This window comes from Rhinopithecus roxellana, chromosome 12 (genome assembly GCF_007565055.1).
Source record: "Rhinopithecus roxellana isolate Shanxi Qingling chromosome 12, ASM756505v1, whole genome shotgun sequence".
NCBI classification, from domain to species: domain Eukaryota; kingdom Metazoa; phylum Chordata; class Mammalia; order Primates; family Cercopithecidae; genus Rhinopithecus; species Rhinopithecus roxellana.
In genome coordinates this window covers 40,352,968-40,373,452 of record NC_044560.1, presented here as the reverse complement: position 1 = coordinate 40,373,452, position 20,485 = coordinate 40,352,968, and the positions used below count along the sequence as shown (strand labels likewise).

At 38.8% G+C, this 20,485-nt stretch overlaps 1 protein-coding gene across 1 annotated transcript; it reads right to left on the bottom strand.

Annotated features, from left to right (window-relative positions):
• Positions 1-639: 639 nt before the first annotated feature.
• Positions 640-20,388, bottom strand: RPE65 (retinoid isomerohydrolase RPE65). The gene is made up of 14 exons (XM_010379781.1): positions 20,129-20,388; positions 18,848-18,930; positions 17,259-17,409; positions 15,371-15,478; positions 15,126-15,267; positions 11,427-11,574; positions 10,098-10,179; positions 9,728-9,860; positions 9,479-9,618; positions 8,726-8,855; positions 3,286-3,400; positions 3,097-3,191; positions 2,879-2,990; positions 640-1,741 (listed from the first exon to the last, which is right to left on the bottom strand). The coding sequence occupies exons 1-14, from the start codon at positions 20,137-20,139 to the stop codon at positions 1,590-1,592; spliced, it is 1,602 nt and encodes a 533-aa protein (XP_010378083.1). The 5' UTR covers positions 20,140-20,388; the 3' UTR covers positions 640-1,589.
• Positions 20,389-20,485: the final 97 nt, after the last annotated feature.

Sequence of the window (20,485 nt, the reverse complement as noted above, 5' to 3'; positions counted from 1 at the left end):
GCCAGGGAATCACTGATTGGCAAGGGTAGGAAGTGGAATTGTAGGAATTTTTGGTTTTTTTAATTTGAAGACTTTAAGTCTAAAACTTAGTAATTTTTTAGTAATTAATTTTCTACATTTTTTTAAAAATAGAAAAATAGTTTTCTTTGTGGAATTCTGTTCATATGTCATGTCTAAAGACAGAAACCAATGGATTGATATTTATCTACAGTGACATATTCCATGCAGTTCCCTGGCATTTTCTTTCTTTTTGAGATTTTTAGTTCTATCTAGTAATTACTGATGGAAAAATAATGATTACATAAAAAATCTACAGGAATAGAAAAGAAGAAAAAGACCAGTACCCAAATCTTAAGAGCAGTTGAACTTAGATGAGCTCTGGATGATTTTACTTTACAGTTTCTACTTTTTTGTATTTTTAGGTATTCTTTGAAAAGTATGCTTTACTGAGTATTTGTAATTTAAAAAATGAGTTTGCATCTTATCTAAATAAAGACCAAATGGATATATCAGGTACCCTGGTTAGCTTGTTCCTTCAACCTGTTTTTACCTGGTCAAACACCATGCCGATCACCTTAGGCATCATGGTATGTAACGCTTTCGAGCATAAAACAGATACTAGAATTCACATATAGAACATTATTTTTGTCAATATTTATTTTTAAATAATCTCTAGAACAAAAGAAATTTTAAAACAAAAGGCTTAAAATGTATTAATACCTGCATGTTAATAATTTAATTTTTCCCGAGTGATTGCACAATGCTTAAATATAATTAAACAAAAAAGATGCAATAAAGTGTAATCCCCCAACATTATCCCATAATCTGATTTTAAGTAAATATTACACTTGTAAGTATTTTATGCTCTTTGTTTAATATAGTCACTACTATATGTACTTGCTTTTATGTTACATAGCTTTTAATATGTAACTTAATCTCTGAGATATTATTTAGTTGAGAGGACTCAGTTGATTAAACATAGATTTTCTTATTATAAAATCAGAAATAATAGTACTTGCTTGTAATAAGTGGAAAGGTTAACATTCATAAGCTTCATAATCTTTGAGCAGTTACATATATGCAAAGTAATTACTGCAATTACTCTTAGATGATAGTCCTTGGTTTGAGAAAAAGTTTAGTTTGACATTTAGTAATTAAGCCTTATTGCATGATACTTCCTTGACTCAGCAAAGCCACATACAATATAAATCAAGTGTAGAGGACTTTGGTTTTTAAATGTTAAAAATATAATTGGAACAGATAGGTACCTAAAATATGCTCTTATAATAGGAATTAAAGGCCATTTAGTAAGTCCACGTTCATTTCCTATTTGATTACTAAATATTTAAGAGTTTTTCAGTTATGGCCTGCCTCACAGAGGAAGTATGATTATCTAAATATGTGCTTTTTTTTTTGATAAAGGAATTGCTTGCTCAACTCAGTGCTTTCTGTAAAACATTGCAAAATTGTGTGCATCTGCTAGTTAAAACCATGACATATAGCAGGCTAAAATGGAACAGAATTTGATTGCAGACCTGAAGCTGATTTTCTTGGTTTTGCTACCAAAACCATATCTTGCTAGAGTATGTTCAAGATTTTTTGAACAGTCCATGAAAGGTGACAGGGATGTTAATCTCCACTTCAGCCCGGGCAACTTCACTTAAGTCCTTGGCATTCAGAATCAGGAGATAAGCAGGCTTTTGTCCTGCTCCTGGGCTCACCACCACACTCAGAACTACACCTGTTTATCAGAAGTAAATAAGGCAATATTGAGTTTTTAAAGGCCCAAGCTATAGATTAAATGTCATTGAAATAATATAGGAGGTATTACATTGACAAATACAGAAAGCCATATGACCTGAGTTCTTTTTCTGACTCTTGTACCACCTGGCATGAGACCACCTAAAGATGTCTTTCAAAGTCTTTATGTACCCTACCTACACTGTAAGCTCTAAGAAGGGAGTGTCATGTCTGTCTTGCTCACTGCTATATCTCAATATTCTATGACAATGACTACAGCATAGTAGGTACTCATTAAATACTTACTGAATAAGTGGATCTGTTCTTATCTGTAACATAAAAATATAGCACCTGCTGTATATACTGTAAAATCTGTGATGATCAAATGAAAAGTGTGTATTAAAAGACTTTGAAAGTAGTAAGATATATCATATGTATGGTTTCTAAGATTGATCTGGAAGCTGACTTCCTTCAAACAAAATGAGAACAAATCTTTTACAGTTTTGACTGGATATATAAAATAATTTAGTGTGAAATAGCTCTACAATCCTTTATCTCATTTCTCTGTAGTTTTCCATATTTTAATCCCATAGACTGTAATCTATCTCCCTGTCCCAGCTGAGAAGTAGTTAACTAACACTGATGATTTGTAGTTTGAGTTACTGTATTTGAGTTGCTGGTGTGGTTCTGGGTCTTTTTCAAGCCCTAGCTTACTGAAAGAACGGATGAAAATGATTCACAGAGCTTCCTTCTCATTCTCTTGTATCTGCTATAATACTTAGCTTCTCTTCTTAGAATTACTATTTTTTAGAAATATGTCTTCATCAGGAAAGGCAAAACGCTAGAATTCATGTTGCGATTTTTTCTTCCTTCTCTCCCTCATCTAGAGCAGACAATGATGCTCCATCCTGACACCAAATGGTGCTTTGACTTTTTTTTTCTACTGGTAATCAACAAGACCTGATCAAAAGATGAAAATTCTTTTCAAATAAGTTTAATTATTCGGTACTGTTCTATTTATAGTATTAAGGATCATTTTTTAGTATTACGGAATAATCAACCTTACTCCTTCCCTAATGAACTAATATACAGAACTGCAGTAAGAAGAATATTAAGACACAACAATTGCTTTCATTACCATCATCTTCTTCCAAGGCATCTGGGTGAGAAACAAAGATGGGTTCTGATGGGTATGAATCAGGCTCTTGCCAAACCCAAGTTTCTTTAGTTTTGACATTCAGCTTACAGAGCTGTTTGTGAGAAAGAAAAAATCAATGAAGCAATCAGTCAATATGCTCTACTTGACTAGCATATATTCAAAGCACTGTTCAAATATTAGTAAGAAGGATTAATTACCCTATCTGGAACAAAGTGATTCAAGCCAAGTCCATACGCGTATGTATAAGATTTCCCACAATACTTCTGGTAATTGATTTGAGGAAACTCAAACGCTACGAAATAGAGCACATGCATAGGAAAACGCTTAATCTCTTTGAAGGAAACATTTGTTCACTCCCGTGTGAGGTTTTCTCTAGATCATCTCACCTTGGCGAGGCCCTGAAAAGAGAACCTCAGGCTCCAGCCAGATCGTCTCGTCACTGCACAGAATTGCAGTGGCAGTTGTATTGGGGAGCGTGATTAAATTCTTGCCTGTGTCAGCCTAGGAGAGAAGATAACAGAAACCTCGGTGAGCAGGAAAGAATTCAAACAGCCAGAAACGCAGACTTCCTAAGTCTTGGCTCCTGAGTTCTTTTTTAGGTCAATGTGTAGGGAGGAACTGCAGGAAGCTATAGATGAGGGACCCTGGAATGTGACTGGGAAAACTATCTGTGCCTGTGTCAGTCACTGGCTATGTATCACTGGGAAAGTCACATAACCTCTTAGGCCATCAATTTCTCTCTTGTAAAATGAGACCATCCTTGAAGAAAATTTTGGGCTCCAAAGAAAGGCCTCTGCAAAACAAAAAAACAAAAACCGAACAAAAATCTCAAAACCAATAATAATAATAGTTAATGTTTATCTGCAGAACAGCAAAGACTTCAACTGCCTGAGGGATGAAAGAATGTATATCTCTTTCACGCTTAGAATATGTTTTGATTTTGCTTGAAAAAAAAATCCTTACAGTTATGTTGACAAAAAGAAAAAAAAACCCACTAGACCATATGTTTACTAGGATCTCTTGTCACACACACATGATTTTTCTGATTGTTTTATGAAAACAATGGACACTATGAGATTTTTCTAAGCACATATCTACTTATTAATAATCTCATCAAATACTTGACTAGATATTTTGTTCTAGACTCTATTCTTGGCATTCAGGATATTTTGGAGAGTGAAGTCCCTGTCCTCTTGAAGCCTACATTCTAGTTCAAGGAGATATACAATAAATGTAATTAATAAATTTTATAACATACCACAAATGTGGGGAGAAAAAATAGAATAGAGGAAAGAAGATCAGAAATGTGAAGGGTAAGTGGGTTAACATTTGAATAGATGGTTAGGGTAGGTCTCTGAACAGGTGGCAGTGGAGACAAGACTCTTAGAAGATGAGAAAATTAGCAATGCACATATCTGGGGAAGAACATTCAAGCTGAGAGAACAAATTGTGCGAAGGCCTGAGGGAGGAGGATGCTGAGTTTGTTTGAGGAGCATCAGAGAGTCCAGTGTGGATCCTATCGACTGGGCAAGGGGAGAGAATAAGAAAGGAAGGTGTAGAGGTCATGAGCCAGGCTATACAAAGCCTTGTAGGTCATTATGAGGACTTGATCTTTCTCTGTGAGTGAGTGATGGGAAGCCACTGGAGGGTTTCCAGCACAGGAGTGAGATGCTATGATTTATTTTTAGGGTAGACTTATTAGTAGGGAGGATCCAAGAGTGGAATCAGGGAAACCAGTTTGTCTTGTAGTAATCTAGTTGAAAGAAAACAATGGTTCACACTAGGCCAGTAGCATTGCAGTTAGTGAGAAGTGGAAGAAGGGGAGGACAGAGTCAAGAAGATTTCCTATTAAATAAGATATGGGACGAGGAAGAGGCATGAAAGTAAGAGAGGCATCAAGCACGACACCAAGGTGTTTGACCTGAACAAAGCAAGATTGATGTCACAACAAAGATAGGAACTACAGGTAGAGTAAACTTTTCATAGGGGAAGATGAGAAGTTCAGGTCTTGTCTTATTAGACTTGAGATGTCTATTCGACATCCAAATGCAGATGTGGAGCTGGCACTAGCAGGTACGAACCTTGAGTTTAAGAAAAAGCTAAAAATGTAAATGCATAAGGCATGAATATTTAACAATGAGTGAGTGTAGAAATGGAAGATAGGAGAACCAAGGCCTTCCAACAAGATGAGGAATGAGAAGGTAGCTGGTTGGGGCAAAAATGTCAAGAGAAGGATTTTGTGAGAGCCTGATAAAACTGATCCATTGTAAAGGTTAGGAGAGTGGTGATCAAGGCAAGACGGGGAGAACTGGGAGAGTGATTTCCCTGAGAGGGTGAAGGAGGATGAAAGAGATCAACTCTGGATAGGAAGATGGATAACTCAGTGTATGAGTACAGCTGCTGGTGGGTGGGTAGACGTGGTGGCAAGTCTATGGTTCCTTTCTGACTTCTTTCATTTGTTTCAGACAAAAAGGAAACATAGTCATCAGCTACATCTGAGTGTGGAGGCGGAAGTGGGAGATGATAAAAGTTTAAAGAGAGAAGGGTGTGGAATATTTAACTAGCAAAGTGAGAGAGTAAGTGAAGCAGGGAAATGTAGCAGAAAGATTTGTGGTCATGCATCTAAAATTGGACCAATTAACATGATTGTGCCTTATCTGCACTTAGTTCAGCCTCAGAGGTATAAGTATGGAGGGGGTGGAGAGCTGAATTTAACTAGAGTTGTGGTTTTGACAAGTGACTTTGATAAAGTAAGAAAGAGGCAAGGGAAACGAAGGTCTACATGAGAAAGTGATTGTAATTGTTGACCGTAAAGCTTAAATTGAGTGAGGAGAGAAGGTAAATCCTCAATGGAGTGAGAGAGTGAGAAAGTACTGTGTTCAATGGATTGGAAGTTCCTGGTGGAAATTGCAGTAGGGCAAGTGATGTTGAAAGATAAAAGGTCAGAGTGTGTCATGCTTGAAACTGAGATTATGGAAGGAGTATAGTCTTAAGTACTGGCAAAGTCGAGGGTATGAGGGATACACACACACACACACACACACATACATCACTTGGCTATATGATTAGATAAAATGAGATGAAAACTTGGGGAATTTTAAGGGTGAATAGAGGGAACAATGATCTGAAAGCAGCAAAGAGGAAGGACACCTACCCCAACTCCAGGCTAAGTGGTAAAAGGGCTGTACCCTGTGCAGAGAAGAAACTGCTTCTCCTGGAAATTACTGTTGGGGAGACTGGTGTCTTTAGGGGAGAGAGCCAAATTTTGGTTAAAAAAAGAAGGTGAAGGGAACCTTCTAAGAAGAGAAGACAGGAGATTTTTCTGGTGGTGGACTAAGAATTAAAAGTAAATAGTGGAAGATTTTCAGAATAGGGAAAGGATAGGAGGTGGGAGCCAACAGAGGAGAAGATTCTGCAAGATTTTGTGAAATAAGGGACTCGAGGTACTTAGTGATGATGCTGAGAAGTAGCAAGGGGTGTGCACATGTATGCATATTTATGTACATGCATACAATAAGTACAAATGTCTATGTCTCTGTTTAATATATTATTTATGTGGTTTCAAGTTGAATTTTTTTACTTTGTTCTAGTTTGCTTATTTTTCTTGTTAAATTAGATTTCCTGTTTGTTTGTTTGTTTCCTGAGATAGGGTCTTGTTCTGTTTTATTTGTTTGTTTGTTGAGACAGGGTCTTGTTCTGTTCCCCAGGCTGGACTGCAATGGCATGCAGCTCACTGTAACTTTGCACTCCTGGACTCAAGCAATCCTCCTGCCTCAGCCTTCCAAGTATCTGGGACATAAGACCTTTCTATTTTTCTCTTCATTGCCAAACTTTTAAAAGTGTACATTCAGTAACTGCTTCCAGATACTCAACTGCTTACCTTAAGAGCCCTGAAACCTGACTTCTGTCTCTCTCACTCTATTCCCTTAGAGATCACCAAACCTAATGCTTCATTCTTAGTCTTCAGCCTTTTCAACTTGTCTGTAGCAGTGAGCACCGTATAACCCTCACCTGCCCTCATCTTTGTGACATTACTCTCTCTTAGTGGGAACTAGGGCTTTCTGGTGGCTCTTGTTTCTTTTTCTGGCTTGTCTTATTTCTACCATTTTCTACACGTGGGTATTTTCTGGAGCTACTGTGCTTGGCTATCTTCTCTCTCAGTATTCTCTGGCTTTCAAATTCCTTATTTTTTAAATAAGCAAATTTTAAATGTTTCTTTTCAAAAACCTATTCTAAAGTATGATTTCCCCCCTGCTAGCAGTCTCATCTCTCTATTCTTATGTATTTTATTATCATTTCAATACCAATAATTATAGGCTTTTCTTTTGTTTAAAAACCTTCACTGTCTCCCCATTACCAGTTCAATAAAGTGCAAATTTCTTAGCCTGGCCTTAAAGCCTTCTAAGATTACAAGGTACTTTTATAACTTTTTATCCTATTTAGTCTACTACTTTTGCCTATGTTCCAACCAATTATAATAGCCAATTCTCTCTGCGTGTCTCCCTCTCCACTTCTCTGTCTGTCCTCAAACCGTTCTTTCTGTCTTCAATTGTTTTGCCTCTATCCCATCTCCACCTGCCATATTACTGCCCATTGCAAATAACTATGTTCCATGAATCTCCCCTGCACTATCATCTGACTAGCTATTAATACATCAATTTATCCCTCCTGAGAGTACTACTCCTGTTGACATGTATGGCTATTCCCGATTCGCCTTCTTTCTCTCTGATACACTAGGTAATGGGCTCCATGAGAACCAGAAGTGTATTCTTTTATGTATCCACTGAAATAAAGAGTGTGATGCCTGTTGTAGTGGCTACTCAATAACTATTAGAAGAAAGAGGAGACAGATTAAATGATATTAGACATTTGTTATCATTATTGCAGTTCCCTATTTCGTAATTGGGTAATATTTCTTCAGGCAATGATAACCATACAGGTAGAAAAATCCTTCCTTTTGCTTTATTTTGAAATGTGAATATTTAAGTTAAGTGATCCTCTTTTATTTCCTTAATTTAAAGATGATTGTGGGGGCTGGGCGCGGTGGCTCAAGCCTGTAATCCCAGCACTTTGGGAGGCCGAGACGGGTGGATCACGAGGTCAGGAGATCGAGACCATCCTGGCTAACATGGTGAAACCCCGTCTCTACTAAAAAATACAAAAAACTAGCCGGGCGACGTGGCGGGCGCCTGTAGTCCCAGCTGCTTGGGAGGCTGAGGCAGGAGAATGGCGTGAACCCGGGAGGCGGAGCTTGCAGTGAGCTGAGACCCGGCCACTGCACTCCAGCCTGGGCGGCAGAGCGAGACTCCGTCTCAAAAAAAAAAAAAAAAAAAAAAAAAAAAAAAAAAAAAAAAAAGTAGAAATCAAGAGATGACTGTCTATTGTTAGTAATGATTTTTTTCAGAAGATTTATAGAAACCAAAATAATGAACTGATTTCCCTACAAGGGTACTTTGTGATGCTTCATCTCAAAATTATTTAAAGTATTTATATTATTGATAAAGTATCATAGGAATCAGTGGATCTGCACTATTCACCGAGGAAGTATATTTTAAAGACAATTTTGTAGATACAAGAAAAGCAGATTTAGAATCAAAAAACCTGGTTCTTATCCTGGCTCTGCTGTAGTTGCTTTTGCTAAGTCACGTTACTCTTCGGAGCTTTAGTTTCATTTGTAAAATGAAGGAAGTTTAATTAGTTTATTTTTAAAGCTCCTTCTAGCTCTCAAATTTCAAGACTTTATGTATAAACATGAGGCAGGAGGACAATTCCTGAGAGAGATGAAACATTCTGGTTAAATCTGAAATCTGTGGAGAAGCAGATTACCTTGTCAATATTCAAAGGAAGTACATATCTCCTAACTTCAGGTTGGGGAGCCTTTCTGGCATTTTTTTTCACCTCTTCCCAGTTCTCACGTAAATTGGCTAAATATAAGTAATTATAAACAAACTCAAATCTGCAAAAATAAAAAGTCAAACATGAGCACAGGCAATTACAAATAATTTTAGAGAGATGATTCATGCCTTTTTAAGCACAAGTGCCTGCCTGTTCTTTATTCTACAACCCAGAAACTGCTATTGAGCCAGGTGTATTAGATCATTTCCTCCTGCCCACACTGGATGAAAATAAAGAAACCGGCTTAATGGATTTGTTTAAGTAACAGCAGCTTTGAGATACTTTCTGTTCTGCTTTCCTGTCACCATTCTGTTTGTGTCTTTAGGGGCTGTTGTCTTTTTAGTGACTTGGCTAGTCTGAAAAACGCAAGCCTTTTTCTCCCTTCTCAGAGAGGATGGGGCTCAAGTTTCCCCAGTGATTTTGTCAAATTTAAGTTCACCTCTCAGGTCACAGAATCTTTTGTTTTCAGGTGGGGCTCGTGGACCCAATTAGTTTTCAATCATTAACCATAGTTTTGATGTTCAGATTACCTAAACTCCCTGCTACTTTCTCAATTACATTTTTGACTCTCGCATACCTCTTGCTATTTTAGATGTGATTCAGATTGAGAGCAGTGTCTCTGTAAAAGCCCCTAATTTCCAGGAACAATGGGAGATGTCGCATTTATCCAGTGTCCTTTCTTACCCTTTCCAGCAGCAGAGATCCACAATCAGAAACCCATTGTCTTCATAGGTGTTGATGTGATGGAAGAGGTTGAAAGGAGAAGTCCTGTATTTATTATTGAGGTACTTTTTCCTTTTTTTGTCAGCAATATGAAGCCAAACCTTGAAAAATGAGGAAAATATTTTGATGCATTTAAAAAGGAAAAAAGTGTACATTATTAAACACACCTTCTTCAGAATCACGAACTCAACAAATATATCTAAGACTTACCCCCATGGTTTCATTGGACTCAAAACAATCCATGTAGTTGGCTCCCCAAAGACTCCATGAAGAAAGGAATTTGAACAGGTTAATTTTGACTGGTGTCTCCACAAAAACGATATAGTTGGGAGTCAGACCAAAACTGTTCAGAAACACAAATGGGCTTGTGAATGAAAGGGCTGATTCTCAAGTCACAAACAAATTTGTATACATGCGGTATGCTCAGTTACAAGAATCAACAGTGCCTACGTGAAATTAATTATGTTTAAATTTAGTTTTCTGAAAAAAAATATTGTGATCAGGATTGATATCAAAGGTAGGCAAAGCAAATCTTTAAACTTGAGTTTTCCTGAAGATTCATAGCAGGCCTTCAAGTTACCTATGAACGTAAGATGGCTTGAATCGGTCACTGCAGGGGAATTGTACAACGATCTCTGACTTGCTTATTGGATCTTCCTTGTCTGAAATAAAGTGGTTTTAAAAGGCTTTGGAATAGCCTCTTATTTTTTTTTTTAATACAAAGCATTTAGAACAGCTTATACAGGCAAAGAAACACATATTTATTGTTTTAGAGAGGCTATTTTCGTTTTCTCCATCATTTGCACTTCTTAGTGAAATTTCATGTGAAGCTGCAAAATCACCCAGGAAAATCCAAATAGCAGCAGATTTGGAAACGTGCATTCAAATAGGGTGGGGCAAGCGGAGTATAGTGGAGTCACATCTTGCAATAGCTGGAGGTGGGTTTTAAGTCAGGGGAGTAGGGAAAAAACCTCAGAATGGGCAAAATGCCTTTTGCAACATCTTAAGATGCCCAAAGGATATAGTTTAGATGGGTTTGTGTCAATGGCCCTGTGCGGTAATTCTTAACACACATTAAAATTTACTCACTAGTAAGTGAATGTCCTCAAACTTTAGTGTGCATTAGAATCACATAAAGAGCTTCTTAAAATACTGATTGCAGGCACCACTCCCCAAATTTCTCATTCAGTCTGCCCTGGACAGGGCTCAAGATTTGTATTTCTAACGGTTTCCTAGGTGATGGTCTTGGTCTGAGAACTACACTTTGAGAACTGTACTAAATAATATTAAACAAAAATCTGTATACATTCAAATAATTCCATCATCAAGGTGGTGAACAATGAACCTGGCAATAAATGGAAAATGAATGGAGAATTCTAGGGTACACTCCTTTTTGCTGTAGTTTTTTTTCTATAGTATTTATATGAGTTAACAGATTTGTTTGTAGTTTGGGGAAGTAAGCACAACATACTTAGTACACTCTCACATGTGTATGTATGCTATTATGCACACATACGTGCTTATTTAATTTAGTTTTACCTAGCACATGGATAAGTGCTCAATAAATGTTTGCTAAGTTTGAATCCAAATTGTATATGATCAAATCCATATATATATTACGTGTTTGTGTGTGTGTGAGTGTGCATATATATATGCACACTACATTTTTAAATTCTAGAAGAGAACTTGGACACTTACTTTCTATATTTTCAAGTTGTCATCCTTTGATATGATGCCGTTGGGCATTAGGACCCTTATAGGGTAGGGGTGAGGGCAACACTTCTGAAATCTGAGAGTAATTTAAGTATGCACAAAATGCTATTCTGATATTCTGATCTTTCTCACAATACAGTAACTTTCTCACAATACAGATACTTGTTTTCAGAAGAGGACAGATTGGTAAACTCACCTGCTTGCAGTGGTGGGATCTTTACAATGTTGTAGGCAATTGAAAAATTTTTTCCAAAGCAATTACCAATATTGTAAACGGTTCCATCATTTTCAATGTGGGGGTGAGCAGTGGCTCCATTGACGGAGACATAGTTGCAAAGATCAACCTACGGAAGTAAAGTGAATGTCCTCCCATTGAGAGAAGGAAGATACATTATACCTTTGTCCCTAGGTCTGAGGTCACCACTACCCCTTGAACTCTCACCCTAAGTGCACTTTCTCTTTCTTCTCATCTCTCTGGATTCTACCCTTTTTCACCTTGAGTTCCCACCTTCATGAGAACACACTGCCCCCTCATGTGTCTGAATCTGGAGTTACCTGTGACATCTCTTTATCTGATGTATACTATACAAGGCTCTGGTTAGTTACTTTTAGTATATGCAGATTGACCTCAAGCCATAAGTTTGAGTCCTCAGACTTTTTTATACTCTTATTATTGTATTAGATTTAATTGTATAAAATTGCTAATATCCAAAAATTGTTGATTTCAAAAAATGTCAATTTTGTATGATACTGTGTAAACATCAACAATGTGTCTTGCACGTGGTACTATATGAGTTTGGAACTGAAAGGGACTTCAAGCTTCATCTAGTATAGAAAGTCTTAATTTAAATAGACTTTAGGAGAACCATGGATCTCTTTTAATTAAATATAAACATTTCAGGCAAAAACATTCAGCATTTAATTCAATTTTATGTCTCATAAGAAGTTTAGAACTGCAAATGTAACACAAATCTCTGTTTGAAGAAGGATAAACTGAGGTCCCAGAGAGATCAAGTGTCTTGTTTAAGGATAAAGAGCTAGATAAATCAGCACTAGATTTCTACCTGGGACCTACTTGGTAAAGATTTGTTGAATGAATAATTAATGGAATATATATTTATAAATTCTTTCCAATTAATTAGGGGGATTTTTTTTAAAGCATAGAACATTTTAGCACACTTATTTAAATAATAAGCAAGATACTCATTTATTCAATCAATTATTTATCAAATGCTCTGGGCTTTCACTATGTGCCAGGTACTGTACTGTACCAGGGCCCAGGAAAGAGAAGATCTTTGCTTTCAAGAACTTCATTCTAGACCCGTGCTGTTCTATTAATATAGTGACCACTAATTTTTAGATAGAACTTCAAATTCAGCTCCTCAGTCACATTAGCTACATTTCAAGTGCTTAATAACACCAGGATAGCACAGTTATAGAGCATTTCCATTATTGCAGAAAGTTCTATTGGCAGTACTGCATTAGACCAATAAGCTGGCATAAAGCACTGCGAGTGTGCAATGGCGTCATAGAGAAGCGCCATCTAGTCCAGACTGAGGGATTAGGCAGTTTTCCTGAGAAACATGACTCCAACTAATGTTTGAAAGGTGAGTAGAGTTAGCCAAGTGGAGCAGGCTGACAGTGTGTTCCAGGGAGTGGGAATCCTAATGTAAATGCCTACTGTAAATGCATAGACTTGTGAAATAATGTGTGCTGTTTGGCAATTACTAGTCACTTAACCTGGCTACCATGAAGAGCACGCATAGAGGAGGGGGAATAAAAGTGGGCCAGTCACAAAGACCTTCACTTGGACTTTATTTGGGAAGTTATGGATTCCCTAGGTGGAGTAATAATTTCATATTTATATTTTAAAATTTCCTACTGCTGCCTTAAATAAATTGTATTTAAGGGAATCAGTCTGGAAGCAAAGGCACTGGTTAATAACAGTAAATAATAAAAAATTTCACATTTTTAAAATTACATTTTACAGTGCTAGTAATAATGGAACCTGACCCCTTCCTAATAAAGTCTATTCTGGAGCCATACCATAGCTTCTATATTTCTAATTAAAATACCATGTAATTGTAATACAGATTCCCTATTAAAGTCAAAGGAATGACTTAGAAACTCAGCTTTTGTTCTTCTCTAAAGGAGCTACACTCACACTTGTGCATGGTTACACACACAGTATAAACAAGAAAGGGCTGTGGGGAGTATATGTTCAGATGCAGTAAATTCTGATCTCAAATTCTGTTGAGAATTATAGATCAACTTGTGCTATTGAGACTCAATGTTGAGACTATTTTTTTTCTTCTTATTTTTACCAGTACTGCGTTTGTGGTTCTGGCCTTCAATTTCACCTCTTGGTCTCCCAGCTATACTGTATCTCTTTTACCTTCCCATATAGCTCACACATGGCTCCCCAAATAAACATCTTGAAGTATAGCCCTACTCATAATACTTCTTTGAGCAAAAACTTTCAGTAGCTTCCCATTAGCTAAACAACATATTCCAAATGTTTAGCCAATTATTCAAGCTTTTAGTTTCATCCTACCCTGTGTCTCACTATTCCCCTTGACATTAACTACTCTAGGCAACCAGTTCTCAACTGGGAGTGTTATTGCCCACTAGGGGAAGATATGGAAATGTCAGGAGCATTTTGGGTTAGTACAATGATTGAAAACATGACTGGTGTTTAGTGGATGAGGCCAGGGATGCCAAACCTCTCCCATGTGTGGGGACGTCCCCATAATGATGAGTCACCCCCCCGCCTAATGTCATACTAGTGCTTCCACTGAGAAATGCTGCAAGTCTAGTCAAAGGAGATTGTTCTCCAATTTTCATGAACACCTTCTATCTCTATGCCTTTGATCGCCTTACCCCCTCCGTCTAGCATATCCTTCCTCTAAATTCCCTGAAGTCATACCTCTCGTTCAACTTCCAGCCCAAAACCTTTCCCTTTAAACCTTCTTTCACCTGTCCCACCTTGCATTGCCAACTATTTCCAGAAGTTATTCCTTTAGTATTTGTGCTTTCTTAAAAGATTTTCCTTCTTAAAAGACTCATCATATTCTTTGTCCTATTACAGTTATATATTTGATTTCTCCACCTAGACATTAAGTCACCTGATGACAAGAACAATGCCTTGTAAATAGGTGTATCTTAATAAATATTGGTTCAAAATGTGTATCTAAGGACTGCTGCATTAAGATTCCCTAAGTTCTCAGTAAAATTTGTCACTTCCTAATATTGCTGAAATTTTGTTCTATGCTATTTCATTCAAGATATAGCTTTATTTCTCATAAGAAGTGTCTATAAGAGGGGGCAAATTAGTGCAACACACTTGCCTAGAACCATAAACAGCATTATTTTCAGTATCAGTAGCTATAATTTCTTGAGCACCCAGTATTTACCAGGTTCATGCTAGCTTATAAAAGCTATGAAAGACAGGGACCATGTTATCCTACTCATTGATCTATCCCTTGCATCTAGCATAAATTCTGAATATGGAAAGCACTCAATAAATATTTATGTCATGAATGAATGAATGAATATATTAGGCATTTTATATGGGTTTTCTCCAATCCATGTAAGTGTTTAAAAATTTATAGATGAAGAAACGATGTTTGTCCTATGTCAAATAGCTAGTCACTGTTGACAACGCTAGGATTTGAAACTTAATCTGGCTCTCATGTTCTTTTCACCAAATTGCACCAATTGCAGGAAAGCATCACAGACAGGGGCAATCAGTGCAGTCCATTTGGAGCTTAGAATGGTCATTCTGTGTGTCCTCATCAAGTCAGAATCAAACATTCACAGCATGAATAATTTATGTTGATTTAATTTTAAGTTCCAAATTCTAAATTCCCGAACATCACCTAGCACTGTGTCCTACCTGCTTAATTGTCTCCAAGGTCTCCGGATTAATCTTTGTAATAAAGTTGGTCTCTGTGCAAGCGTAGTAATCTTCCCCCACCGGGTAGACATTAACAAGGGCATTGTCGGTAACCTCCACTCCTCGAAAGTAAGAAAAAAACCTGTAGAAGCAAGTGAATTTTTCAGTCCAGTAATTTTCAAACCATGAGAGAAAAAGGGCTAATGTAAAATGTCTTGAGTAACATTCAGTTTGGGTTCAGTAACCTGGAAAATATATTCTTGCAGGGATCTGGGAAAGCACAGGTGCCAAATTCCGTTATGACGATCCTTTTCTCCGTCATTGCCCGTACGTAAGCATCAGTGCGGATGAACCTGAAGGACATTGAAACATAAGGAAGGGTATAGACAGGAGCAATCCGTACAGCCCATGTGGAGCTTAGACTGGCCATTCTATGTGTCCTTATCAAGTCACAATCATAAATGCACCACATGAAGAATAAAGGGTTTTATTAGCTCACTTTCTTGGGGTGACCAAGCAGGGCAGACACAAGGTCTCACGAGTTTACATTTCTGTCTTCTAAACCTCACATATGAGGAAATTGAGGTTCAGAGGAGTTAAGTGGTTGGCATATGTAGCCAAGCTGGTTTAGAATCCTAGTTGGCCAGAGCTGGACAGTATGAACTTTCTGTATCACACCATGCAGCCCTGGGGGAAGTTCACATAGGACCCCCACTCCCGTCACCTACAACCTGTCAACCTAAACTTACTGGGGAAATTCCAGACATGGTGTGCTGAATTATATTCTTCTCAATCTCTCTCTGTCTCTTTTATGTTTTTCTTCAATTTTAACATTTATTTTGTTTTAAAAATTAAGTGTTCTTGAATTCTATCTCTTGCCCAGACAGGTCTTAGAGTAGATAGCATACCTTGTCCAGGATTTCTCATGTGGACAGCCAGTTAAAATCTGATTTTGTACTTTTATTTATTTATTTGAGACAGAGTCTTACTCTGTCACCCAGGCTGGAGTGCCGTGGCACAATCTCTGCTCACTGCAACCTCTGCCTCCTGGGTTCAAGCTATTCTCTTGCCTCAGCCTCCCAGGTAACTGGGACTACAGGCATGCATCATAACGCCTGGCTAATTTTTCTGTATTTGTAGTAGAGACAGGGTTTCATCATGCTAACCAGGCTGGTCTTGAACTCCTGACCTCAAGTGATCCAGCCGCCTCGGCCTTCCAAAGTGCTGGGATTACAGATGTGAGCCAACACGCCCAGTCACACTTTTATGAAGAAGAAAGAGTGCCCTGGTCTGTCGAAGGTATATGAAGATTTATCTGAACTCCACACTAAGCTCTCCTGGCTACATTTGTGCTTGGCATCATCTGTTTCTCTTCTATTATCACGCAACTTGTCCTGCTTCAAGTCCCCTTTCACTGTTGCTTTACAGGTCTTGTCAAAATGCCTGAAATCTGTGATCAACAAAGCCACTAATAGGCTTGAACATGAAAGCAGAAGACAAAGTATTTGTTAATACTTCGTTAACAGGGGTTTCCTGGAATGACGATTTAGGGCTTCAATAATCTCTTGTTTTCAGAAAACTTCTCTTTCTGGTACCATTGTGACATGCTTTGTCCTTCACTACTTCGTGGCAGCCTCCCACCCCCTTACCAGTGGCCTTTCCAATTTTATAAAAAGAAAAAGGAATCAAGATGGCCAGTGGTTTAATAATAATGACAAGCATCACAATAGCTTTTATTATGAAGTGCTTTGTGTGTGCTAGACACTGTGCTCTCATTTAATGCTTGTAATGAACGTATGAGGTAGATTCTATTATTTCTCCCATTTTACTAATTATAAAACCAAGAATTGGAGGTCAACATCTTGCCAAAGGTTACCCCAGGCAAGTCATGTCTGTTGAATACAGGGTTTAAAGCCACGCATGTTGGACCCCAAAGCCCTAGGCTTTAGCTTCTCCTTTATTCCATGATAGTGTTCCCTCGTGTCCATGCAGACACACTGGCCCAGGTACATTCTGAGAAGAAAGTGTGTATATAGGTTGCCTCCTGGGTCCAGAGGTTAAAACTCACATGGGAGGAGGAGCTGAACTAGGCCCTACTTAGGGGAGGAGGAGGGGCACGGAGTGCTGCTTTACCTTCTGTGGTATGTGACGTGTCCTTCTTTAAAGTCAAACTTGTGCAGGAGGGCTTGTCCATCAAACAGGTGGTAAAATGGCTCAGATCCAACTTCAAAGAGTCCTGGCCCACATCGAAGGAGGCTGCCGGTGAGCCACAGGGGGATCCTGCCTGTGATGAGGGGAGACAGAATGTTGTTTCTTATCCCTGCCTTGGGCTGGGCTTGTCCTTGGTAAGGCAGAGTATATCAGCAGCCTGATTGGGCAGCTTCTTCCTCGTAGAGCTGGCAGTGATTTTCATTCCCAGCCCTCGCGCTGGACAGCACTGAGAAAATGTCTGCTGACTTGACTCTCCTTCACTAGGAGACCACACCGTGGGAAATGTGGCGACGCCCCAGAGTGTGGATAAAGGGTTGGAAGGAGTGAGGGAGAAGCATCTTGAGAGGACAGGGACTCTCCACCTAGATTTCCCCAAATACCAATCCATTTGCCTTTTGCCATCTCATTTTTAAGAAGATTTTCAAATTTCTTGATATATTTTAGTAGAGTGAGGAGTAGAAGGATGGATTAAGAACAGGAATAAATATATTTTAAAAAGATGTGTCTATAGAAAAAAAACTTTTAAAATGAATAAACAGGAATCCTGGCTCTTTAAAATCTAGAGCTATATCCCTCTGTGAGTGTGAGCTACTGCCTGGATGAAAGTCAATCTGTGGTAGCAGGAAGTCCACAGGGTTGGATGTCAGGGACCTGACTTTCTGGTTTAGGATCAGCTCACATGTCATCTCTGAACCTCAGTGTCCTCATCTGCAAAATGTGGGGTACCCAAGAGAGTCCTTAAGGCCTCTCAGCTTTCACAGTTAGGTTTGTCCCTAAAAACCCAGGTAGATTTATCCTTTGAGAAGGGCAGTGCTTGACAGTGTTTCCTTGATTCTTGCCAGTGAATTTTTTCAAGCAACTGGATTATTTCCTGTAGCTAATAATGGTACTGATAGTAATAATTACTGTCTATTGATCACTTTGTGTTGGATATTGTGTGAATCATTCTATTTATATTACTCCATTTCATTTTCACAAAATCCTCATGAGGTAAAGTTTGGGCTTTTGTAGATAAGGGAATTGAGGCTCAGAATGTTGAAGTAACTTAGAGGATTCACAGACAGTGAAATGATAGAGCTAGGTTAGCATCTACATCTGCCTCCCAGCAGAACCAACATTCCTCTAATAAAATGGGCATGAAACCCACCACCCTTTCACATTCCCAGGTGCTTGTCACTGGACCTTCATTTATTCAGACACCTATGGAACAGACATTTATAGGACATTTACTATGTGCCAGGCACTGAACTAGGCACTGACAGTTTGAAGATGACAAAGGTGTAATCCTGATCCTTACGGAATTCCAATTAGGTAGCGTTTTTCTACATTAGAGAAATAAAGTAAAGGCAAATGAAAGAAAATGGGTTCTTGCTATAAAAAGTCCAAACCACCTGATCTCTCTCCCTGTGACCCACAGGGGGAGTCTGCATTGAGACATCCCAAGGAATAGGAAGCCAGAGAAGAGAGACTTTGACATAAAAGAGGATGGTTTCAAGACTGGCGAGTCCAACCTGTTACATGAGCTGTGAGCGGCGAGGACAGTTCCTCCACAGTTTCAAACAGTTTCTTGTAACCACCAGCAGGATGCTCGACCCTGAAATAGTGGAAGAATAAGGAAGAAGCCCATGTTGACGCTCAAAGTCCGCAGAGATAGAGGCAGAGCTGCAGGAGACAAGGCACTCTAGGACTGGCTCAAAGCCTGTTCTCTCCTGCCAGTCTAGTTTCAACCGGTCAGTCGAGGGGACAGAGGGGCGGGAGCTGGGGAAGGGCGGACGGGGGAGGGAGGAGCACATTAGGCTGGGGGTGGGGAAGACTACTCAGTATGGAAGGGGGTCCCAGATCACTGCTCTGATGTCAAGAGAAATGACCTCTCTTTTAATGTCAGTGGTCACAGTGAACTTAATCCTGTCCTCTGCAGTTTTTCCTTACTTCGGAAGACAAATCAATCAATCCTACTGCCATCACTTTACTTCCTAAGATTTGTTACTAAACAGGGTCCTTCCCACAGTATTCTCCCACCCTATCAACATGCTCAGCTCACTGCATTATTGATTTTCTAGCCTCAAGGAGAGACTCATTTATCTCCTTCCTAGGGGTTGGGAGATGACAGCTTTTCGGGTCAGGTACCTCATCCTTCATTATTCACTCATATTATACCATAATTTTTTCCCCGTCATCTCATTTCTCTACTAATCCCCAAGACCTACAGTACTTTTTTCATTATAGTCAAACCAGGAGATTCAGGTTCTTTATTTTTGTTTGTTTTCTACCTCCTCTGTTCAGTTTCATTTTATAACTTAAAAGAGTGGAATCTCTGACCAGACTCAATTATAATAATTACCTTTTACTCAACAATTACTATGTCCTGCCTACCACAAAAAGAACTTTGCATGGTATTAGCTCTTTTAAATCTCACAGTAACATAATGGAGTAAAAGCTATTGCGACATCTTTCTATATACGGGAAAAGCTAGACTTAAAAAGTTAGGTAATTTGTCCAAAGTCACATGCTAGGAAATGACTGGCCAAGAAGTGGAGCCCGAGTCTGTCTAAAATCCCCACACTCAAGACTGCTTCCAACCCTGGGCTAAGTCACACAAATCCCCCATAATTTGAACCTGAATTCTAGAGAGTTGCTTTAATACATAAGCAGGAAAAAATGTCCCCACCAAACTTTAAGGGTCTTTCCTAAACAGGTCATTAATCAATGCCATCTCTTCAGGAGCTCTTGAAATAGCACATTTATCATGAATCCACTAAGGTGTTTTTAAAAAGTCTCCCAGAAATACTTACTGGATAGACATTTTCTTCCAGTTCAGGATCCAGAGTTCTGGCACCAACTGCAGAGTGAAGAAGCAAGTTCCCAGCCAGGGGCCTTTTTATGCCTTCTAAATCCCCTTAAAGGAGTTATGGCTTTGGGAGCCCTTTCCCACCCCTTCAGCTGAGGGAGGGGGAACAGAAGTTGCTTTCAGCTCTCAGATCCTCCTGATGCTTGAGCTTTATTTGGGCTTGCTGTTCCCATAACAGTTATTTGGCTGTTTTCCAGAGACCTCAATCCTTCCCAAGGAGAATGAGAACAGATTAGAAAGAAAGGACCCGGGTGGGAGTGGCCAGCGTCAGGCCTGAGCTGATCCCAGTCACCCCACTGGA